Source organism: Dromiciops gliroides, chromosome 4, assembly GCF_019393635.1.
Source record: "Dromiciops gliroides isolate mDroGli1 chromosome 4, mDroGli1.pri, whole genome shotgun sequence".
Classification (NCBI taxonomy): domain Eukaryota; kingdom Metazoa; phylum Chordata; class Mammalia; order Microbiotheria; family Microbiotheriidae; genus Dromiciops; species Dromiciops gliroides.
In genome coordinates this window covers 294,208,240-294,234,301 of record NC_057864.1, presented here as the reverse complement: position 1 = coordinate 294,234,301, position 26,062 = coordinate 294,208,240, and the positions used below count along the sequence as shown (strand labels likewise).

General features: G+C 38.9%; 1 protein-coding gene across 1 annotated transcript; it reads left to right on the top strand.

Annotated features, from left to right (window-relative positions):
• Nucleotides 1–275: 275 nt before the first annotated feature.
• Nucleotides 276–23,490, top strand: CGAS (cyclic GMP-AMP synthase). The gene is made up of 5 exons (XM_043964488.1): nucleotides 276–1,096; nucleotides 9,563–9,782; nucleotides 20,577–20,819; nucleotides 21,936–22,038; nucleotides 22,789–23,490. Exons 1-5 carry the CDS (start codon nucleotides 335–337, stop codon nucleotides 23,135–23,137), a joined length of 1,677 nt encoding a protein of 558 aa, XP_043820423.1. The 5' UTR covers nucleotides 276–334; the 3' UTR covers nucleotides 23,138–23,490.
• The last annotated feature ends 2,572 nt before the right edge of the window (nucleotides 23,491–26,062 follow it).

Here is a 26,062-nt window from a genome sequence, read left to right as displayed (position 1 = left end):
AAATACTGCTTACTAAAAGTTTTTTTTGAACTGTAAAAAGTTATAAAGTTTATTGTATGTCAATGAATTTAACTATTTTACCTCGTACCAGTTAGTTTCCTCAAAGAGGGAACCTTAGAACAACTGGGGGTTTCCCTGAAATCTACGTTCTGGTTCAGCAGACTTCCCGCCTGTTTTTTGAGTTTCATTTCCTTAGAATCCACCTTCCCTCGCCCGCCTCTCCAGTCGGCCCCAACCCCGCACTCCACACCCTCATTCCCGCCTCTTCCCGGAAAGCCTCTTTTCTCCTAGGGAAGCGAAGGCGGGAGACCCAGGAGAGCTCGGGTGGTCTGAGATGGAGGGGACAGCGACGAGAGCTCCAGCAGCCAGGCGCAAGGGTTCAACCCGAGGTTCTTGCAAGACGCGGACAGCACGACCCCGGGCTCCCCAAGTTCCCTCTCAGGCTGCCCCGGACCTTACGGACGCCGCCGCAGGCAAGGGCTCTCTCTCCAGTGAGTCGGAATCTCTGAGGAAGAAGACACCCCCTGTCCTCCAGGACAAACAACCCCCTGTCCTCCAGGACAAACAACCCCCTGTCCTCCAGGACAAACAACCCCCTGTCCTCCAGGACAAACAACCCCCTGTCCTCCAGGACAAACAACCCCCTGTCCTCCAGGACAAACAACCCCCTGTCCTCCAGGACAAACAACCCCCTGTCCTCGAGGAGAAACTCCCTGCCAGGGCCCCGAGGTCTCAGTCCACTAAGAAGGGGTTTTCCGACTCAGGGGACAGACATACTCTGCGGGACAGGAGAGCAGCCCTCAAGGAGGATCGCCCCTCTGGAGTCCCGATGCCCCTATCCAACGAACCGGGAATCTTGCCCAAGGAAAAGACGGGGCCTGCGGAAGGGGAGAAGGGGGTCCTCCGTCAGAACTTCGTTGGCAGGAGGCTACATCCTGTAGTGGAGAAACTGAAGCTCCGGCGCCCTGAGACATCCCAAGCCTGCGCGTTGGTGAACAGTCTCATCGACCACCTGCAGCGGCGGCTGCCCCTCTGGGACCCGGCCTTCGAAGGCATTTCGACTCTGGGCACCGGCAGCTACTACGAGCAGGTTAAGGTGAGTTGACTAAGGGTCTGCTCACCCCGACCTCCGTACCTCTCCATTGAGAAAGAGATTAACTGGCTTCCTTATAAATCTTTCTTTAACATTTACATACATTACCTCCGAGCTTTCTGCAGGCCCCCTTTCACTGAAACCTCAATTCCCCTTTTCCTCTTTTGCACAGTAGCTGCTCATTTCTCTACGGGGTATTCGAGAACGAAAGCTGGATTTGGAATGGGAAATGGTTTACATCTCATCCTCGATACTTAATTACCTTTTGAGCAAGTCGTTTAACTTTCATGGGAGTAGGTTTTCTCAAATGTGAAATTGTAACTGATTCTTGTATGGCATTTAAATGCACACATTATATTTTAATCTCACAAGAGTCCTGGAATGTGGGTACCAGAGGCATTAGATTCCCCATGTTACAGATGAGGAAACAGAGGCTCACAAAGATGAAGTGACTTGTTTGGTCAAGGGACAGAGGAGGAATTCAAATAATTTTGATAACTGACACTTAGGAGTGCAAAAAAAGTAGGAGGGAGGAGAAAACTATAATAAAACCTTATGATAGACTAAAATGAATAAATTTCATGTCATTATTTTTGTCCAGATCTGGGATTTTGTTGGCATAAGGAATCGCTAGTTTGGAAACTTCTGTCTGAGAAGATTAAGACTGATCCAGTATCATTTTCTTATTGATCCTATTTTCAATAAATTGATTTTGTCGGGTAACTGCTTAAGTCATAGTTCTCTGTCTCTGAACTTGGTTCAGAGTTCAGTTGGCCTGTAATGTGTTAAGTTAAAAAATCTAGTTCTCTTCCTCAAAGAATTTTGCTAACCTTGGGGAATCTGTGTGAACAGAAAGAGTTTGGGCCTAGTATCTTTACTCTACCAGGTTATCTTTCAAGGATGTCTGGTCCGCTGTCCAAAAGTATGGGCTACTATCTCATACCTGGACTCAAACAATGATCACTTCTTAGTCTCATGAGAGGGGGCTGGGGGTGTCATTGATTAGCTCCACCCATTACCAAACTTCCAACCAATCATGTTGTTCCCTGTGCCTTAGGTCTGTAACCAGTCTTGTTGCCTTTAATTCCATAACTCCATCTACTCTGTTCTGGGCGCAGTGGATTACGCACTGGCCTTGGAGTCAAGAGGACCTGAGTTCAGATTTCACCTCAGAAGTTTGCTGACTGTGCGACCCTGGACAAGTCACTTAATCCCAATTTGCCTTAAACATCCGGGGCCATCTCCAGTCGGCCTGATGTATATATCTTGCCATTTTACCCAGATACCTCTGGAGGAGAGAGTGAGGTTGGTGACTTTGGACAGCCCTCTCTCACTTAAATCCAATTTAGTGCAAGTCATGGCATCACCTAGATGTCATGGTCCTCTTCGAGAAAGATTTATCCTTTTCAATTGCCACGCCTCAGTCTTAGAGGCCTGGGGGCACTGAGAGGTTAAGGGCCTTTTCTCCAGTTCCACAAATAATCAACCTGAGGGCGGAATTTAAAACCAGGTTCTCTCTTGAGAACCTCGCTCTACATTAGAAGTTAGATTAGAATGAATGCTGAACTCACTTCCTACTCTAAACCTTATGATCTTGAAAATCTTGGATGGGAGGAGGGGGGAGGGGGGAGAGGGCCGTGGGGGAAAAAGGGTGGTGCTTGTTTCTCCTGGAGCCAATGATACTCCTGTTGCCACTCTCCTCAGGTAAAGACTTCTTCCAACTCATGTTTAGAGGTGGACGTTTTAATTACAAAAGAACAGTGAATTTAGCAAAGAGTATAGTGGAAATTACCCATAATAGTTTGCATGTCATCAACATGACAGCTGTAGGGGAACTGTAAAACCTTAGGACAAAAGGTACAACTCCTCAAAACTTTCAACGACACTTTAAAAAAACTGATCTGTGATGGTAGGAAACTTAATGCCTTACTTCTTTATAATACCCAAGACAGTCTAGGTTGCCTGGTGAATTTCCTCTAAATCTTGAGGGATCCTGCAGTATAATTCTGCATTTAATATCAGATATCATTTTATTTTGTGAAAATAAAACTTAAATTTCCATATGTTAATATTTCTAAGTAAAACTGAGAGTTATTTGCAAAAGAATTCCCTAAAAGCAGCAGTTATTAAGCTATAACTAGTTTAATTAAGTTACTACTGAGTACCAACAATGGTAAAGTATTGTGAACAGAGGAAGGTTCATTTATTCATTCATTTACTCAACAATGATTTCTGGGGTGTCTATCATGTACAAGGCACTTTGGATTTACAGACTTTAGTAATCAAAATATTGTGGGAATGTTTCGTGTAAGGTATGGGGGATTCCTAAGAAGAAACATGACCAGAGGTTCTGTAGAAGAAAATTTCTAGATCCCTATGAAGCAAATGCTTTCATAGGATGATAAATTTAGAGCCAGAAGAGACTTTAGAGACCATGTGGTGCAATCTTTCCCTTTTTTTAGATGAAAAAAGAAACACTGAGGTCCAGAGAACTTTAATGATTTATACAAAAGTATAGAGTTAGTGTCAGAAGTGGGATTTTAACTTAGGTCCTCTGAACAATAAAAACTTTGGTGTTAAAAAGAGATAGATATGGGGCAGTTAGGTGGCGCAGTGGATAGAGCACCGGCCCTGGAGTCAGGAGGACCTGAGTTCAAATCTGGCCTCAGACACTTAACACTTAACTAGCTGTGTGACCCTGGGCAAGTCACTTAACCCCAATTGCCTCACCAAAAAAAAAAAAAAAAAAAGAGAAAGATGGAGGGGGCAACTAGGTGGCACAGTGGATAAAGTGCCCACCCTGGATTCAGGAGGACCTGAGTTCAAATCCGACCTCAGACACTTGACACTTACTAGCTGTGTGACCCTGGACAAGTCACTTAACCCTCATTGCCCCACCCGAGAGAGAGAGAGAGAGAGAGAGAGAGAGAGAGAGAGAAGAAATAATATAATATTAAGAAAATAAAACTCCATATATAACACTACTGTGTCAAAATCAGTACTCCCATTGCTGATCTTTCCTCCTTTCAAAATCTGTTTTACCACTCCTCAATCTCCTTTGCTGGTTCATTATCCCTATCATGTCCCTTAACTGTGAGTGCTCCCAGGGTTTTGTTTTAGGCATTCTTCTCTTTTCCCTCTATGTTCTTTCTCTTGGTAACCTCATTAGCTCCCATGGATTCAAATACCATCTCTATGCAGATAACTAATGGATTCATATATTTAACAGTAGTTGATCCACTGACCTTCAATTCCACATCACCAATTGCTTGTTGTACCTTTCAGCCTGGATATTCTAGAGACATCTTAAGCTCAATATGTCTAAAACTGAACCCATTATCATTTTCCTCTAACGCTTCCCCTTTTCTAAACTTCCCTATTTCTATCAAGGGTACCACCATTCTTATAGTCTCTTAGGCTCAGAATCTTGGCATTATTCTGGACCCCTCCACTCTCCCTCACCCCATATATTTAATTAATTTTCAAATTTTGTTATTTTGACTTTCACAAAATCTCTTACATCTGACCCCTTCCCTCAAAGCTACCACCTATTCAGGCTCTCATCATCTCTCACTTAGATTATTGCAGACTCTTTCTAACTGGTCTCGCACCAAGTTTCTCATTGTTCCACTTCATCTTACATATTGTTCCCAAAGTAATTTAACTTAACTTTGTATCTGACCTGTGTAACTCTCCATTTCAATCAACTCCAGTGGCTTCTTGTTGCTTCAAAGGTAAATATAAACCCCTCTGTTTTTTAAATTTAATTTAGCGTAGGGCAATGAGGGTTAAGTGATGTGCCCAGGGTCACACAGCTAGTAAGTGTCAAGTGTCCGAGGCTGGATTTGAAGCCAGGGCTTTATCCACTGCACCACCCAGCTGCCCAACCCCTCTGTTTAGCTTTCTCTTTCTCTCTCTCTCTCTTTTTTTTTTTAGTGAGGCAGTTGGGGTTCAGTGACTTGCCCAGGGTCACACAGCTAGTAAGTGTTAAGTGTCTGAGGCCGGATTTGAACTCAGGTCCTCCTGACTCCAGGGCCGGTGCTCTATCCACTGCGCCACCTAGCTGCCCCCTCTGTTTAGCTTTTAAAAGCCTCTCATAGGGGGCGGCTAGGTGGTGCAGTGGATAAAGCACTGGCCCTGAATTCAGGAGTACCTGACAATCTGGCCTCAGATACTTGACAGTTACTAGCTGTGTGACCCTGGGCAATTCACTTAACCCCCATTGCCCTGCAAAAACAACAACAACAACAACAAAAGCCTCTCATAGCCAGTGATGTTATGTCCTCTCTCACACTTTACAATCGCGTTGTTGTTTTTTTTTGGTGAGGCAATTGGGGTTAAGTGACTTGCTCAGGGTCACACAGCCAGTAAGTGTCAAGTGTCTGAGGCCAGATTTGAACTCAGGTCCTCCTGACTCCAGGGCTGGTGCTCTATCCACTGTGCCACCTAGCTGCCCCAATAAAATTTAATTTAAAAAGAAGTAAAGCTCTAGTTACCTGGAAACAATGACATTTATATAATATTTTACAATCTACAAAGTGCTTTATATACAATAGTCAATGTTTCATTTTTATCCTCATTTTACAAGTAAATAAAAAGTCTCTAAGAAGCTAGATGTTGTAACTAAGGAAAAGCCTGAGAAACAGAGTTTCTGGGTTATTAATAATCAATTTATTAATTAGGCCAGCAAATAATAAATTGATAGTGCGCTCTCTCTCTCTATCTCTCTGTAGAGAGATCCCTGAATGCTTCCTTTGGAAAAGGAGGTAGGTCCCCATGACACATGAAAATCAGCCCTGATTGATGAACAATTATTGAGGGGGTGGATATTTTGATGAAGAAGTGGGCTAAAAGCCTTCAGCTCCTCCTGCAACAACATGACTTGATCATGAGATTCAGCCTCCTTCAGCAATCTGGACAAAGGAATCCATTTCTACCTAGACTACTCTGGTTGGTTTTCTTCTTCGTAAGCTGGGTCACCTTAAATTCTAATGGAGGGTCAGCAAGGGCACAGACTTACTTCCTAAAGACAAGAATTCACCCCTATTAGATTCCGTTTATAAGGTCTTCTGCTTGGGTGGGGTCCTGCCCTAGATTGAAGAGCATGTACCCAGAGGATTTGGGCAATCTCATCTATTAGCAATGTCCTTCAGAGACTGCCTGACTGACCTGCAAGGGCTGCTCCATAAATAAGGAAATAGAAAGGTTATAATAGATAATAGTATTTTCTCCCAATGTCTTGCCTAAGTTCACAACTATAGGAAGTAGCAAAAACTAAAATTGAAAGAAGATCCTCCAACTCTAAGTCCAACATTCCTTCCACTATACTAAGCAGCCCCATTCAATTATTTGGATAATTCTCTGCCTCTGGTTGATAAATGAGCTATTATTTTGTTTACAAAAGTACCTGCAAAGACTAGTCCAATATAAAAAAGAATCCTAACCAGAAAACAAAATAAGGTTGGGGACTTCAAATGTATAAATGAGTCAAGGTTTCAAAGGATGTTGAATAATGATAACATTACTAACTAGCATTTAAATAATGCTTTAAGGTGTGCAGAGCACTTTACAAAAATTATTTCATTTTATCCTTACTAAAATCTGGGAGGTGCTATTTATCGTTTCGATTTTATTCTTTCCTTTTTAAAAATCTTATTTACCAATGGTTCATCTATTTTTTTTTTCATAAAACCAGTGTCTAGTTTTATTTATTTATTGATTGATTCTAGTTTTATTTATTAGTTGAAATGTCTTCTTACTTTCAACTTTATTAATCTCTCCTTTGATTTTCAGGATTTCTAATTTGGTGTTTAATTGGGGATTTTTAATTTGTTCTTTTTCTAGTTTTTTTCGTTGCATGCCCAATTCATTGATCTGCTTTTTTTCCTATTTTATTGATGTAAGCAATTAGAAATACAAATTTTTATCTCTATTTTAAAGATAAGGAAATGGAGGCAGACAGAGGTTAAGTAATTTATTCAGGGTCACACAGCTAATAAGTATCTGAGCCTAGATTTGAATACCAGTCTTCCCGACTCCAGGTCCATATCTCTGTGCCACCTATTTGGGGACTTAAACTTTTTTGATAATCAAGAGGATAGATAGAAAATCTATCCTCAACCAATGTGGTAGGGAGGAGTAATGAGGATAGAACCTGTGTGGCTAGTTAATTCTCTTGCTATGAGACACTAGACTTTATCACTAAGCCAAGTCACCTGTCTCAAAAATGTGTGCCAATGGCCTTACTGATAGGCAGAATATTAACCACCAACATGGTATGTCAAAAGGACTGAGAAGGCTGCCCTTTTACCCCTTTGCATTACTATTTGCCTTTATTCTCATTCTTTAGATTGATAAATACTGATAAATGGTTAGCAAGTTGAAATGTTCCCAGACCACATTCCAATTTTTAGCATGGTTGGAATGATTTATATAACTTTCCATCCAGATAGGGCTAAAGCCACTGGTACTTTGATTCCTCTGCTAAGCAAGGCAAATGAGCCATAGCTAGATTGATGGAAAGGGAGACCAAAAAAATAAAAATAAAAAAGGTTGGCATCAGAAAACTGATTAAAAGCATGGAGGCCCCATCCAAAAACAGGAGCCTATAAGAAAGCAGCGTCAAAGGAAGAAGGCTCCCTTGTTAAAAATAACAACACAAATTGCTCCCCTACCTGATGGGTGAATGTCTGAAATTCTAAGAGATATATGTTCATAAGACATTAGTCCTTGATCACATTTTCAGATGGGAAGACCTCTGTTCTTCTCTCCATAAGATTAGTAGGTCATGGGGTGGCTAGGTGGCGCAGTGGATAGAGCACTGGCCCTGGAGTCAGGAGTACCTGAGTTCAAATCCGACCTCAGACTCTTAACACTTACTAGGTGTGTGACCCTGGGCAAGTCACTTAACCCCAACTGCCTCACTAAAAAAACCCCAAAAAACAAAAAAAAGATTATTAGGTCATGAGGGCAGCTAGGTGGCACAGTGGATAAGACACTGACCTTGGATTCAGGAGAACCTGAGTTCAAATCCGACCTCAGACACTTGACACTTACTAGCTGTGTGACCCTGGGCAAATCACTTAACCCCAATTGCCACACTAAAAAAACCCCCCCAAAACAAAAAAAACATTAGTAGGTCATGAGGGCAGCTAGTTGGCACAGTGGATAAGGCACCGGCCTTGGATTCAGGAGAACCTGTGTTCAAATCCGGCCTCAGATACTCGACACTTACTAGCTGTGTGATCCTGGGCAAGTCACTTAACCCTCATTGCCCCACCAAAAAAACCCAAAACAAACAAAACCAAAAAGATTAGTAGGTTATTACAGTTACATTACAGTAGGCCATTTCAAGTAAGTGACTTGTAATTTACGATAAATGAGGATACTGGATCCTATCTTGGGAAGTTTTAATAAAGAAGAAGGGAAAGAGAACAGGACCATAGTCGGATGAGACCTTAGAGACTATCTAGTCTAATCTCTTCATTTTATAGATGAGGAAACTGAGGCGCAAGGAGTTTAAAATGACTTGCCCAAAGCATATAGATAGTAAGCATTAGAGGTAACATTTGAACTCTGGTCTTTTGACTCTTTCCACTGTCCCATCTTATCTCCCTATGGACCTGGACACCTGAGGACCTATATTGAATACCAGTGAGGTGAGCGAAAGATTAAAGAAAAGGGAAGTCTGTCTCATTTATGCAGGGCTGCTCCTCCAAGGAAGAGTGGCTACATTAGTAGGTCCATCCTCAATATAGGAAGACTACAAATGAAGAACATGATTACTTACTACAGTAAGAAACAAAGAAAGAATAAATGAAGATTTATTCAAGGTCCTACCCTATTCTAGGAGCTTAATATCCTCTTTTTTTTTTCTGATAAAAGTATTTTATTTTTTTCCAGTTACATGTAAAGATAGTTCTCAACATTTGTTTATACAAACTTTCCAATTTCAGATTTTTCTCCCTCCCTCCCCTCCCTCCCCCCTCCCCTAGACAGCAGGTAATCTGATATAGGTTATATATATATATATAAAACATTAAACATATTTCTGCATTAGTCATGTTATAAGAGAAGAATCAGAGCAATGATGAAAAACCTCAAAATAGAAAAACAACAGCATCAAAAACAAAAGAAATAGTATGGTTCAACCAGCATCTATACTCCACAGTTCTTTTTTTTTTTTTCTGAATTTGGAGATCCCCTTCCATCATGAGTCCCCTGGAACTCTCCTGTACCATTGCATTGGTGAGAAGATTAATATCCTCTTAAAAATTTTTAATGGAAAATTAAACCTAGAAAAACTAATTTGGGGCCAAAATCTTGTGCAATAAAATTTTAATTTTAGGAATTTTGCAAATTGAATTAGTAAATGAAAATTCTAAGGAAAATTCAATTTTTGGTAACTCAGCAAAACATTAAAAATACATAATGTATGTCAGTGTAATTTTTTTTGTTGTTGTTTCACAGATTTCTGCTCCAAATGAATTCGATGTCATGCTTAAATTGGAAGTTTCCAGAGTTGAATTAGTAGAATATGATGACACTGGTTCTTTTTACTTTGTAAAGTTTAAAAGAAATCTAAGAGGGAACCCTTTGACCAGTTTTTTAGATAATGAAATATTATCAGCTTCTAAGCTGTTGTCTCAATTTAGGAAAATCATTAAGGAAGAAGTAAAACGTATTAAAGGTAAGACATTATTATCCTTTGTTCTTAAAGATTCGCCTGTACAGATTATACTAAATTTTTTTGCCTTTTATTATGATTATAGAATTAAGCAACACAACACTTAAATATTAACTCATCTTCACAGCCTGCCAGGAAATATCATAAAAATGTGTTGATTATGTGGTTGGTTTTCTCTTTACATTCCTGTGAGATATAAATTGGATATTAGATCATAAATCTACCCTACTTAACTTTTCCCTTAATTTATCTCCCAGACTAGTAAATGGAAGAAGCTTCTGGTTTTCTAGATAGACCTTTTATTGTATGGTAGTCACAAGGTGATGTTGATTAGAAGGATAGGAAAGTAGAAATACAATACAAATCGTCTTAAGTCTAGGCTTAGTCTATATTCTGTATAAAACTCACCAAAACCCAAGGCCACCTTTGGGGAGAGAGACCGAGTCAAGCACGTGCTGTTAACTGAGAGCCGGGCCGAGTCAAACTCCAGTCTGCGTTGGTCTGTGCAGCGCAGCCAGGAGACCAGCAGAGCAGGAAAAAAGGCCCCACTTCCGTTCTCTCCTTGCCTTTTAAGCTCGCACCCCGGAAGTCAAGTGCTCAGCAGGCAATCTGGCGTGCGTCGCAGGCGGACTGGTGTGTGTAGCTCATGCTGTTGGTCTCCTCCCCAAAAGGGTGGTCCTAAAAAAAAAACTGGCATCTCTCCATTATCTAACCAACTGTTAAAACTTTTTACCACATTCCCATAGGAAACTGTTAGGTACATTTCTCAATGGCTTCAGCATTGGTTCATGGATTTTTCTCTTCTTTAAGAGGCTTCAGAACGTTTATGAGGCCTCTTCCAACCTGATTACATAATTTCTCAACTTTCTTCTCCAGACACAATTACAGAGACGTATTTTTGGTTTTGTTTTTGTTTTTTTGGTTGGGCAATGAGGTTTAAGTGACTTGCCCAAGGTCACACAGCTAGTAAGTGTCAAGTGTCTGAGGCCGGATTTGAACTCAGGTACTCCTGAATCCAGGGCTGGTGCTCTATCCACTGCACCACCGAGCTGCCCCAGAGACATATTTTTGGACATGGTCACAGCATGGATTTGTTTTGCTTGACTTTGCTTATTTGTTACAAGAGTTTTTTCTGTTTCCAAAAAATAAAGTAAAATAGAACTTGTTTATACATGTCTTCTGCCTGTTGGCAAATGGGTGGTGGACAGTAGGTTCAGAATGAGATGTATTTTCACATAAGGCCAATATATTAATCTATTTTAATTGACTGCACTTATTTGTTGCAGGGGAACATTCTATTGGTATTGGTGGTAGGGGAGATAGGGAGGAATAAGTCATTTCAATTCTACTCTATGTGAAATTACTCTCACAGTGGTTGTTTTGTGACTTTGTAACTGCTAGTTTCAATAATTTACTTTAGTTCTTATCATCCTTCATCTTTCTGGAGCATGATACTGATAACTATTTATTCATTCTGGTTGCTGATACCATATTCTCCCAATCTCCCATATTAGAAAATTTGGCAATAAATCTTTGATGCTTCCTTTTCCTTACTTCTATCCAGTTGGTTACTAAATCTCTCAATTCTATCTCCACAGTATTTCTTTCTTTCTTTCTTTCTTTTTTTTGGTGAGGCAATTGGGTTTAAGTGACTTGCCCAGGGTCACGCAGCTAGGAAGTGTCAAGTGTCTGAGTTGGATTTGAACTCAGGTACTCCTGAATCCAGGGCTGGTGCTCTATCCACTGTGCCACCTACCTGCCCTCTCCACAGTATTTCTCACATCTCTTTTCTATTCTTTCTACCACCATTCTAGTAAAAGACATAATTACTACTAGCCTAGAGTACTGAAAAAACTTCCAAAGAGAACCTTCTGTTTCTACTCTTTTACCTTTTCAATCTGTTCTTCATATCACTGCCAGACTGATTTTTATTATGTATAGATCTTTTCACACTTCTGCTCAAAATCCTTCAGCTTGGCAAATAAAGTTCAAATAAAGTCACACAACATGGTTCAAGATAAAGAAACTAAAGGATTCAAATGAATGTGTACTACTCAGAAGCACTACATTTATGTATCATGAATACTTTCTTCAAGAAGAATAAAGAGATTCTAGATATGATAGATACTGAATGAGATTATACAGTGACATCATTGATTTTCATGTTGCTCCCTGCAATGTGTAGCACAACCCATCTGTCTCTGTCTTTGCATAAGTGTAAGGTAAGGGTGCTGATGTTTGGGTAGGAATCAACCAAACATGCTAAAGACCTTCACTTTCTCTTGACATCACAAAGATCACAGTGGCTTACCCAGGCTGTCTTTTGGTTTTATCCCATTCTTACTTTTGATCAGTCCATATTCTTTTTTTTAATCATACTTTTTTTGGATGGCATACTTTATTCCAGTTCTTTATTTTTCTCTATATGTTATATGTTGCCTAACACAAGTACTTCTCTATTCTGTGATGCTCATTTTAAAGTCTTCATAGCCTATTCCCATGAATCACAACTACACAATACTACTAGTAGAATATTGGCATTAAAAAGATGGATCTTTGGGGGGCAGCTAGATGGCGCAGTGGTTAAGCACCGGCCCTGGATTCAGGAGTACCTGAATTCAAATCCGGCCTCAGACACTTGACACTTACTAGCTGTGTGACCTTGGGCAAGTCATTTAACCCCCGTTGCCTGCAAAAAAAAAAAAAAAGATGGATCTTTGTTTCTAGGAGAAGTTATGGGTTATTAATGGAACTTTGAAATTTACCAAAGGCAATTCATTCCACTCTCCTTTACCTATTTAATTCTGGATCCAAATAGCTATTTTTTATAGTGTTTGTTCAAGATGTATGTACTGATGGATGTTGTCCTTCTAACTGTACATCATAACTTGGAAAATAGCTTTAAAAAGACAAAATTTTCTTATTTATCAATGATGGGGATGGACAAGAACCTTAGTTGTTTTTTTTTTTTCCCAAAAGAATGCAAAAGATCAGAGAATGCTTTTTCTTTTTTTTTTTAGTGAGGCAGTTGGGGTTAAGTGACTTGCCCAGGGTCACACAGCTAGTAAGTGTTAAGTGTCTAAGGCCGGATTTGAACCCAGGTACTCCTGACTCCAGGGCCGGTGCTGTATCCACTGCACCACCTAGCTGCCCCGAGAATGCTTTTACAAAAAAAAAAAGTTACAGTGGTGAGGTGACATCAGCAACTATCAATGCATATGTCCATTTCCCCAGGTCTATAAAATCGTGAAAATAGTCTCTAACACTAAAATTATCTTCAATATAACAAGAAAGGTAATAAGCATTCTTTTCATGTAGTTTTCCACGGGCCACATCTTTGTAGTCATAAACTTGACCGGTACCTGTAGAGAATAATATTAATTTACAATTACATAGTACTTTAAAATTTGAAAAGTGTCGTATACACATTATTTTATGTGAGCCTCAAAATGGCCCTGGGAAGTAGATATGGCAGGTATAATTATTCTTATTTTACAGGTGAGGAAACTGATGCTCAGAAAGATAGGGGATTTGGCCTGAGGCAGCTATTAAGCAACTGAGGCAGGATTTAAGCCCAAGTTTTCCTCACTCCAAATCCAACATGTCATCCACTGGGCCACAGTACCTCTCATATCTTGCTATATCTGTCATTTTTTTTTTTAATTTTTTTTTAGGCAACAGGGGTTAAGTGACTTGCCCAGGGTCACACAGCTAGTAAGTGTCAAGTGTCTGAGGCCGGATTTGAACTCAGGTACTCCTGAATCCAGGGCCGGTGCTTTAACCACTGCACCATCTAGCTGCCCCTGTCATTTTTTATTTTAAAAAGCATTTGATAAAAAACTTTAAAAATAAAAAGCAATTGATTTGATAGGACAAAATGTAGCTTTATAGAGGACAGGGAGATGAGGACTAGACATGTGATATTATTGGTAGGGGAAATTCTTTGATGAGGAAATTCCTTCTACCAAGACAAGTTGATACCTTCTCTCCAATCTTAGAAAGTTGCCTAGGACATTGAGAGGTTAAGTACCTTGCCACAGATCACTTAGCCAATATGCATCAGAAGTGGGACTTGAAACCAGGTCTTCCTGACTCTGAGGCCATTATATCACAGTGTCTCCTGTGTATATGTTAAAGTTATACAAGACATCTATTATAGATGTGGTTATAGAGCTAACTTTGTTTAGTAAAACACTGGGTATTGACATATACAGCAAGTCATCAAACCATAACACATATGTTCGTTTAAGTTATAAAGCAGTGTCATAGAAGATGCTTTACACAGAATCCAAAGAAAAGGATTTCCTTTTGATGGAGAGAATGTCTAAATGCTCCTGTTTTCAGCTGATACTATACTAATTGCATCAATCCTAAAATATTACAAAATCTTCTGAGTGAAATCCACAGCACTGTAAATGAGATTAGACACCTACCCTTGAAAAACAAAGTGAGGTTCAACATTTCCAGTAATTCCCTGCTCACATGATTGCTCATGGCACAGGCCTGAAGCCAGGTGATTTTGTACACACACTGGTAGATGCTCATATATGCTTGAATCATATTGAGCCACTGAAAATTCAGTTTCAGTGAGAACCAAGACTTTTCTCCAAGCTCAAAATTCTTTGAAAAGTTGAAGCCATTGATGATTTCAAGGCTGAGGACTTTGTGATTGAAGAATACAATTCTTACCCAGTATTAAAATAGAGAGATGGCTGTCTAAAACAGCCTGATGGCCAGCTGAAAATGTGTTCCATCTTTTGTAGACTATATATTGTTGCAAAGCATCCTTGTTTGGGCAAACAGGACATAGTTTATATCACAAAAAAACCCCAACAAAACAAACACATACAGAAAAGGGTTAGGAGTGGAGGAAACCTAATTTACCCTGTGACAAATACTGGCCCTCACAGATCATATTATTTTATTTTCACATATATAAAATAATCTGATCTGAAATTAGTCCACAAACTATACCTGACAACTTCAGCAGAAGTGAATGCCAATATTCCAAATGTATAGAATGACTGCAACTTTTGTCTTATATAGTTATTATATTTTATTTTATTTTATTTTTATTTTTGCAGGGCAATGAGGGTTAAGTGACTTGCCCAGGGTCACACAGCTAGTAAGTGTCAAGTGTCTGAGGCTGGATTTGAACTCAGGTCCTCCTGAATCCAAGGCCAGTGCTTTATCCACTGCGCCACCTAGCTGCCCATTATATAGTTATTATAATAAAGCAGTTCTTGCATTCCAGAGTAGGTATTTTCTTATTCTCTAATGCAATACAGCTGTCTCTCCTTACACATGAATTCTCTAGTCACTGGTGAGAGGTACTCTCTTATTTCACAGTACAATCTTAAGCTATCTCCATCAACAAATGCTTTATGGAACATTTACTAAGTGCAAAGCATTGTGGCAGATAAGGTGCAAGACAACTAAAACTGTCACTAGTCAATTTTTTTACCTCTCCGTTTAAAAATTTTATTAGCGTGTAAATTTTTTGCCACCAAGAAAGAGGGGATATACATATGTTGCTCACACAATGTAGATAGATAGATGACAAAGCAAATGACCCATGCAGATCACTCATAACATATTTTATGTATAGGATTGTACTTGCTGAGACTCGTGTCTATACCACCTTTTACAGATGAATCACTATTAGGTGGCTTTGCTTGTGACAGAATCTGTGTTGGAGGGAACTATATGAGCAACAAGTTCTTCTGGCTTTAGGAAAATAATCCCTTCTATAGTAATCCTTTCTGGATTTTGGAGGTTTCCTCCCCCCTCCCCACCCTGCTCCGGGGAATGGATGGCATGGGAAGTGGCATTTCAAATGGATGGAGTCAGGGGCAACTACGTGGCACAGTGGATAGAGCACCGGGCCTGGATTCAGGAGGAACTAAGTTGAAATCCAGCATCAGACACTTTACACTTACAAGCTGTGTGACCCTGGGCAAGTCACTTAACCCCAATTGCCTCATCAAAAAAAAAAGAAATCAAATGAATGGAGTCATGAAACTCTCTGGTTCCAGTAATGCCTTTGGGCCTGGCCAGCTCATAAGGAAGTCTTTTCCTATGGCATGTGTATCCAAGGCATGATTCAGGATAGGAGGGGTGTGATGGGAGCTTTCTTGAATAGGGGAGCAGGAGAATGATTTCATATGGCTAAGCCTTGCCCCTACAAATATCGTGCTTTATCTGAATTGTGTTTATCTTCTCAAAACAACGATGAGTTGTGAAGGCACCTGTGTCTTCCTGGAGTAACAACACAGTCTTGACTCCACTGGTCTAGTTCTTGGGTCTGCTTGAAACCACTTTTCTCTTGGGAAGAGAGGGACAACAAGAGGCCTTTGGGAATAAGGAAGCTGGTTTCCTTTGAAGATTCTCAGTGGTCTTAGGTTGTCTGTACAGGAGGATCCTTTCCATCAAGGAGACTCCAAATGCCACTTCAAGAAGCCTATCCTGATCTCCCCACTCTTGTTATTTGTGCTTGCAAGTAAACGGTCTGTAGTGACTCCTCTGTGTTTGTGTTGTCATTCCCTCTCAAAGTATGTAAGCACCTTGAGGACAAAGTTAATTTTTGTCTTTGTGGTCTGAGCATCCAACATGGGGGACTCACACCCAGGGCCTGGCACAGCATTCAGGCCTGGCAGTACCATTGTTTCCTCAGGACAAAGCCATGCCCAATTCTATTCTCTTTCATCTACTACTACAGTGTATACTGTACCAGACAGCAAGTCAAGGCCCTGAGTTATTCTGCCTCTTCCTAACAAGCTATCTGACTTTGGACCACTCACTTCACTACTCTGCCTTGATTTCCCCATCTGTAAAATGAGGGCATTAGATTGAACTTATTTTGTTGTTGTTGTTTTTTGTGGTACAATGAGGGTTAAGTGACTTGCCCATAGTCACACAGCTAGTAAGTGTCAAGTTTCTGAGGCTGGATTTGAACTCAGGTCCTCCTGAATCCAGGGCCAGTGCTTTATCCACTATGCCATCTAGCTGCCCCAAATGTATCTCTCAACATTTATTAGATTGAATTTATAAGACCTCTTTTGCCTCTAAAATTTTCTAATTCTGGGGCAGCTAAGTGGCGCAGTAGATAAAGCACCGGCTCTGGATTCAGGAGGACCTGAGTTCAAAACCCGGCCTCAGACACATGACACTTACTAGCTGTGTGACCCTGGGCAAGTCACTTAACCCCCATTGCCCTGCAAAAAAAAAAATTCTCTAATTCTGTATCATTTCATTACCCTTACCTCCCATTATTTGGGGCTACTTGTAGAGTTAGTGTATATTTATGGAATACTGAATAAATGTCAAGGTATACTTGACCTTTCATCCAAAAAAAGAAAGAAAAACAAAGTGGGTGAAACTGTATGTTGCCCAGACCCATGGCATACAGCTAGATAGGAAGTCTTTACTTAGTCCAGTAATACATGTATCTTAGACATGTAGGTAGGCAATGAGCTGAGGCCAAGATTAACTATGAAGACATCAATAGGATCATACTTGGGGAACTACTATGTTTAAATGATACCAAACTCCTCTCTGATGCCAAAACTTACTTAAAAAACAAACACTAATAGCCTCCTGGGGATGCTATATGGCTGCAAATCATGTGACACAATTTCAGAAAAACCAAAATTATAAGTAAATCAAGAGCCAATCAATGGAAAGATGCCTGGTGGGCTGGTGAGCACAAGTAGACTGAACCATTTTACCAATGATACATGAGAAATGTCATTAAAAACATCAAGGACAGGGGGCAAGTAGGTGGCACAGTGAATAAAGCACTGGCCCTGGATTCAGGAGAACCTGAGTTCAAATCCGGCCCCAGACACTTGACACTTACTAGCTGTGTGACCCTGGGCAAGTCACTTAAACCTCATTGCCCCGCAAAAAAAAAATAATAATAATAATAAAAACATCAAGGACATATATTGGGTTTTTTTTGGGGGGGTGGCAGGATAATGGGGGTGAAGTGACTTGCCCAGGGTCACACAGCTAGTAAGTGTCAAGTGTCTGAGAGCTAGATTTGAACTCAGGTCTTCCTGAATTCAGGGCAAGTGCTTTATCTACTGTGCCACCTAGCTGCCCCGACATATATTGTTTCTTGATGTGTTATGAGGTCATTAGCTTCCCCTTGCCCAATTCAAATTTTTAAGGAATTATTTTCCTCAGTGAATTTTTGTACATTCCCCCCTACCCCCAATTTGGTCAATTCTGCTTTCTGTGGAGTTCTCTTCTTTAGTGAATTTTTGTGCCTTTGTAAAAAACCACTTGGCCATTAAAAAATTTTTTTTAATTTTAATTTTTAAATTTTTTTGGATTTTAAAATTTAAAAAAATTTTTTTTTACCACTTGGCCATTTTAAAATGTTATTTTCTTCAGTATTTTTTTCCTCTTTGACCAAGCTGTTAATTCCTTTTTCACATTTTTCTTGCATCATTCTCATTTCTTTTCACAATTTTTTTTCTACTACTCATCTCTTTCTTTGGCTGTCTTTACCCAGCCATCTTATTAAAGACATGTATTCGTGGAAAAGAAAGAAGACCAGTCATGTACTGAGAATACAAAACAACACTTTGTTAGAAAGGATGACTCTTGGGACTAGGAGGAGTAAGTGATGGTGGGAAGGGACATATTTGGAAATAAAAGTGATGTAAAAAGAAAACTAAATCAATAAAAACATTAAAAAATTGTTCTGTTTATATCCATTAGCCATTTATTAATTGTTGAATGTGAATCACCACTGTAGAATTTTGATGGTTAGCTATATATTTGAAATGTCAAAATTTTTATCTTTTATATTTGTCCTAAACTTTTCCCTAATCTATTTATAAAAAGCTAACAGTAATTTTAACAATTTAAGCATATATGTGTATGTATATATGTGTGTCTGTATGTGCCTGTATGTGTATATGTATACATATATGTGTTTGTACATATATATGTATTTGTATAAAATATTTTATGGGTGACTAATGTGGAAATATGTTAAACATGATTGTACTGTGTAACCTATATTAGATTGCTTCCTGTCTTAGGAAGGGGGGCAGGTAAGGAGGGAGGGAAAAACATTTGGAACTCAAAATCTTACAAAAATGAATGCTGAAAACTATATTTATATATAGTTAGAAAAAAATACTATTAAGTTGGAAAAAATATTTTGTGGGGATAAGCAACTTGAGATCATTAAAAGTATTGCACGGGGTAGGTAGGTGGCGCAGTGGATAAAGCACTGGCCCTAGATTCAGGAGGACCTGAGTTCAAACCTGGTCTCAGACACTTGACGCTTACTAGCTGTGTGACCCTGGGCAAGTCACTTAACCCTCATTGACCCGCAAAAGAAACACACACACACACACACACACACACAGTGTTGCACCTTTTTTTTTTTTTTTTTTAGTGAGGCAATTGGGGTTAAGTGACTTGCCCAGGGTCACACAGCTAGTAAGTGTTAAGTGTCTGAGGCCGGATTTGAACTCAGGTACTCCTGACTCCAGGGCCGGTACTCTATCCACTGCGCCACCTAGCCGCCCCTGCACCATTTCTTAAAAAAAAATTGTGAGGATGTTAAAAAGAGTGCCATTTCCCAATTGATAGATGATCAAAAGATATGAAGTTTTCAGATGAAATAATCAAAGCCACCGATAGCCATATGAAAAAATGCTCTAACTCACTAATTTAATTAATTAATTAATTTACTTTGGTGAGGCAATTGGGGTTAAGTGACTTGCCCAGGGTCACACAGCTAGTTAAGTGTTAAGTGTCTGAGGCCGTATTTGAACTCAGGTACTCCTGACTCTAGGGCCAGTGCTCTATCCACTGCGCCATCTAGCTGCCCCCTCTAACTCACTATTGATTGGAGAGATTTAGGTCAAAACAGTTCTGGGTACTACCTCACCATCTACTGCATTGGATAATAGGACAGCATAGGAAAATGACAAATGTTGTTGGGGATATGGGGAAAATGAGACATTAATATACTCTTGGTAAAGTTGTAAACTGATTAGTTCTAATGTAGAAATGTTTTGCATGACTGCACATGTATAGCATATCAAATTGCTTGAGTTCTTAAGGAGGGGTGGGGAGGGAGAGGGAAGAGAATTTGGAACGCAAAGTTTTAAAAAATTGATGTGAAAATTTGTTTTTACGTGTAACTTGGGAAAAATTCTAAATAAATAAATAATTTTTTTTTAATTGTGAGGAAACAACAGATGAACAACCAAAGTGTGATACCCTAGAAATTTTAAAGGAGCCTGAGGAAGGCCTCCAGTATGAGTGAATCTTCTTGAGGTTTTTGGGAAGCAAGATTAAGTTAGGATTGCACAGAATGAATAGGCACAGAGAGATTGTGATTTTCCCTAGAAAAGGGAGTTAGCACATTGGGCAAATCATAGCTCCATGTAAATGTGTAAGTATAGATATTTTGATATATGCCATAGTCTGCTAAGAGCTAGCTTCTTGACCTGTTGGTTGTCACCCCATGGAGTCACATAACTGAATGTGGGGGTTGTAAAAGGTTTTGGCAACTGTAAAAGGTTATGTATACCTTTTTATATGCCTATATACCCAGGGTCATGTAAAAATTTCTTAGGCAAAAGGGGTTTCAAGTGAAAAAATTTAAGAAGCCTTGTGCTGAGAGACAGCAAAATCCATGAGGGTGGGCACCATAATTAACTAAACTCTTTCTCTTTGCCAGTGCTCAGCATAATGCTTAGCCACTTTATAAATGTTATTGAATTAAATTATATAAACTTTATCCTTTTCTTTTAAATATTTAAACAGAAATGGACATTGCCGTGGAAAGAAAAAAGCCAACAAGTCCAGCAGTAACCCTTCTAATTAGAAAACCTGAAGAAATATCAGTGGATGTAGTCCTAGCTTTGGAATCAAGGAGCAGCTGGCCCCAAAGTACACAGGGGGGCCTAACAATTGAAAACTGGCTAGGAAGAAAAGTAAAGGTGGAATTTAAATACAGGCCAGTTTATCTTGTACCTAAGCCTGCAAAGGGAGGAAATGGTCTTCAAGGTATTTTAAATATTAAATACTAAGAACATTAATTCATGCATATATATGTATATATATTTATAGTTTACTTTATGCATTTAAAAATATGATTCTGAGAAGGCGTCCATACTCTTTAACAAAAGAGTCTGTGACACAAGAAGGTTAAGAACTTTTGGTCCAACCAGTATTGGTGAAAACAGAGGGTTAGTCATTTTCTGCCTTTTCAGTGCTGCTGCCATTCTGAGTGCTGTTTTCTCATGCTGTTGAGCTTATATATTTTCATGAAATCAGAATCAGAGATACTTCAGATGCTTTCTGTCTTTTTCTTCTGATCAGAATAAAAGAAAACTAAACCACTTTATAAATCATGTTGATTACTTAGCAAACGATTTGAGGTAGAGAAGCTGCTCAAATGTCTTATGTGCCATTAACTGCTACATGGAAATCATATGATACATATTATATGAAATGTGATACGATAACCAAAGGGTCACCAAAATTTCCCTCTGCTTAAAATGGAATTTCTTCTCAAAACATCAATTTAAAATAATGCTGCTTACTGGAAATAACTTGTATTTATGTAGTTCTTTGATTTCCTTTGATCTTCACCTTAGTGATCCTTATTCCCAAATAGCTTCACTTTTATATATTCTTTCCTCACAAGGAACCTGTGAAGAAGATAGTATCCACCTTTTACAGTTGGAAAAACTGAGGCTTAGAGATATTAAATGACTTACTTATGGCTACCCAGCCAGTAAACGTCTTAACTAGGATTCAAACCCAGGTTTTTTCCATATACTATATCACCTTTCCCCCATCTGGGGGTTCTGCTACTAATTAATTAGGTGCTAGACCTCAGTCAAATCACTTAGTTTCTCTGGGCCTCAGTGCCTTCATCTGTAAAATAAGGGCATGGGGCAAGATGACCTTTCAAATTCTCTTCAATTCCAGGTAAAATAACCCTGCCTTGCTGTGCTTTTTATGATGTGTATGAAATCAAACCTATTAAAGTTACAGATATTTCCTAACATTAGGACGGTGTTTTGTTGGATAGAATTGATTGACTATTTACTCGTATAGATGGAACAAAATATTTTTGGTAAAGTGACACTTTTCTATTTTAAAAAAAAAATTCAGCAGACACATGGCGGCTTTCCTTCTCACACATCGAGAAGGACATACTAAGGAATCATGGCAGTTCTAAAACATGCTGTGAAACGAATGGAGTGCCATGTTGCAGGTGAGTTCTGCGCGTGATTTTCATGCTTCTTTGTTAGATGGGCATTAGAATGTAGAACAGGAACTGTAGTGTTTTGTTGTTTTGTTTTTGTTGTTCTTTCTATTTACTGGGGCTAGCAGTTCCTTTTAGTAGCAAGTGCTTTCTTGGATTGATTTTTTGGGGGGGAGGGGCGGGGCAATGAGGGTTAAGTGACTTGCCCAGGGTCACACAGCTAGTTGTGTCAAGTGTCTGAGGTCAAATCTGAACTCAGGTCCTCCTGAATCTAGCGGTGGTGCTTTATGCACTGCGCCACCTAGCGCTCCCTCTTGGAGGGATTTTAAAAAAAAATTATGAAGGTTCTTTCTACAAATCTTACCATTACTATGCCCCCAAAGGGTTAATTCAGCATACTTTAAACCTAGGTTTAGAGGAATCATTCAATTGCCTTTGAAAGCAGGTTTCAAGATTTTTGAATACAGTACAGAATAGTGTTAAATTAAAAAAAAAAACAATTTGCTATCAGAAAGATTGTTTGGGTTTTGATGTATGAAGAAACAATCTGTACCCTCACCTCCCAAATAAAAAGAACCCCAAACCCTACAACATGGTATTCTGTACCTGCTTTATTCCCATCAATATATTAATACTGCCATATAAAACATAGTTCCCACCCACAAACCATTGCAATCTATTCTGGGAGAAATTAGCTCAAAACAATTAGAATACAAGACAGCAAAAGTGACAGCCTTATAATTGCTTTTTCTTTAACAGGAAAAAATGTTTAAAGTTGATGAAATATCTTCTTGAAAAGCTGAAAAAGAAGTTTGAGAAGCGGAAGGAGCTAGACAAATTCCATTCCTATCATATGAAAACTGCCTTCTTTCACCTTTGTGCTCAGAAGCCCGATGACAGTCAGTGGCAATCAGGAGACCTAGAACAGTGTTTTGATAACTGTGTGAGTTATTTTCTGCAGTGTCTCCGGATAGAACAACTTGTACATTTTTTTATTCCTAGATATAATCTGTTTAGCCGTGACTTCATTGACAAAACTAGTAAAGAATTTCTGTTAAGGCAAATTGAATTTCAAAGAAATAATATGTTTCCAGTGTTTGAGGAATAAGATTACACTTAGAAAGAACCAAGACTTACAGTTGCTGTCATATTAATAAAGTAATTTCTTAAACTGTCATTGGATTTTCTTCTTGAAGAACAGACATATTCTCCTTTTGGTAGAAAGGGGCCAAGAATGGGAGGTTAGAATGGGGTAGGTGGGGCAAAGAAAGACTAAAGGAGAAGAATGTTCCACATTCCAGGTTTTGCCAATGTAGGAGAAAGGATAGGTTTTTGGCAAACTGTGATAAAAAAAATCAATAAAAGCTTAAAAATTTGTCATTGACAATTCTACCTAAATTAATTTACCTATTCAGTGCCATACCAATCAGACTACCTAAAAATTATTTTATAGAGCTAGAAAAAATAATACCAAAATTCATCTGGAAAAACAAAAGGCTAAGAATATCAAGGGAACTAATAAAAAAATGCACAGGAAGGTGGGTTAGCTGTACCAAATCTTTTTTTTTTTTTTTAGTGAGGCAATTGGGGTTAAGTGACTTGCCCAGGGTCACACAGCTAGTAACTGTTAAGTGTCTGAGGTCGGATTTGAACTCAGGTACTCCTGAATCCAGGGCCAGTGCTCTATCCACTGCGCCACCTAGCTGCCCCCAGCTGTACCAAATCTGAAGCTTTACTATAAAGCGGCAGTCATCAAAACTAGTTGGTACTGGCTAAGAAATAGAGTGGAGGATCAGTGGAATAGGTTAGGCACAGGAGACACAGTAGTAAATGACTTTAGTAATGTACTGCTTGATATACCCAAAGACTCCAGCTACTGGGATAGGAACTTGGTATTTGACAAAAACTGCTGGGAAAACTGGAAGGTAGTATGGCAGAAACTAGGCATAGACCAACATCTTACACCTTATACTAAAATAAGGTCAAAATGGGCACATGATTTAGACATAAAAGGTGATACCATAGGTAAATTAGGAGAGGAAGGAATAATTTACCTCTCAGATCTTTGGAAAGGAGAACAGTTTATGACCAAACAAGAGAGAGAGAATATTATGAAATGTAAAATGGATGATTTTGATTACATTGAATTAAAAAGGTTTTGTACAAACAGAAGCAATGCAGCCAAAATTAGAAGGGAGGCAGAAAGCTGGGAAACAATTTTTATAGTCAGTACTTCTGATAAAGGCCTCATTTCTAAAATATATAGGGAACTAAATCAAATTTAATAAGAATCCAAGTCATTCCCCAATTGCGAAATGGTCAAAGGATATGAACAGGCAGTTTTCTGATGAAGAAATCAAAGTTATATATTGCCATATGAAAAAATGCTCAAAAATCACTATTGATTAGAGAAATGCAAATTAAAACAACTCTGAGGTACCACCTGACACCTATTAGATTGGCTAATATGACAAAAAAGGAAAATAATAAATGTTGGAGAAGTTGTGGAAAAATTGGAACACTAATGCATTGTTAGTGGAGCTGTGAACTGATCCAACCATTTTGGAGAGCAATTTGGAACTATGCCCAAAAGGCTATAAAACTGTGCATACCCTTTGACCCAGCAATACCACTATTAGGTCTTTATCCGAAAGAGATGATAAAAAGGGGAAAAGGACCCACGTGTACTAAAATATTTATAGCTGCTCTTTTTGTGCTGGCAAGGAATTGGAAATTGAGGGGATGTGCATCAGTTGGGGAATGGTTGAACAAGTTGTGGTATATGAATGTAATGGAATACTATTGTGTTGTAAGAAACGATGAGCAGTTGGATTTCAGAGAAACCTGGAAGGACTTGCATGAACTGATGATGAGTGAGATGAGCAGAACCAGGAGAACATTATAAATAATAACAGCAACATTGTGTGATGATCAACTGTGATAGACTTGATTCTTTTCAGCAATACAATGGTTCAAGATGGTTCCAAAGGACTCATAATGGAAAATGTTTTCCAAATCCAGAAAAAAAAAGAATTGTGGAATCTAGATGCAGATCGAACCATACTATTCCTATTGTTTGTTGTTGTTGTTTTTCTTTTTTGAGGTTTTTCCTTTTTGCTTTGATTCTTCTCTCATAACATGACTAATGCAGAAATATGTTTAATGTGATTGTACATATATAACCTATATCAGATTACTTGCTGTCTTGGGGAGGGGGGAGGGAGGAGAGGGAGGGAGAAAAATTTGAAACTAGAAATCTTATAAAAACAAATGTTGAAAACTATCTCTAAATGTAACTGGAAAATAATAAAATATTTATATAGAAAAAAATTTGTCATTGAGATGGCATCCACTTGAAATTTTTTTTTTTGCAGGGCAATGGGGGTTAAGTGACTTGCCCAGGGTCACACAGCTAGTAAGTGTCAAGTGTCTGAGGCTGGATTTGAGCTCAGGTCTTCCTGAATCCAGGACTGGTGCTTTATCTACTACCCTACCTAGCTGCCCCCACTTGAAATTTTTTTTATACATTGTTCAGTTTTTTATAAGTTGTTCAATAAACAGAGGAAATCATAGTTAAAAATCCAAATAACTGTCCAATTAGGATGATGACTACAAATCAATTTAATTCAATCATGTATTATGTGGTCAATGTTGAGATGCTGTGAGAGCAAAAGTATTAAATGACTTCAGTGCCCTAAAGAAGAGTTATAAAATGATTAAAATTAATTATAAAAAGTAACATAATCATACAGGACAAGTGTCTGAGGGAATTAGGAGAGGATAAAGGCTTCAAAGAGAAATGGATTTTTGAAGAAAACAGGACCCAGAAAGAACTGGATATAGATTTGCCAAGTAACCAGAGTTTCTATATATGTGAATATGGCTATGAAGAAATCCTGTCAGAAGATGTCAAGTAAACAGATATTTATTAAGCTCTAACTATGGGCTAAGAGCTGGGAGGCAAAAGCAGTACCTGCCTTCAAGGAACTCAAATTTTGATGGGGTTTACTTTTTAACAATATGCAAACAGCTA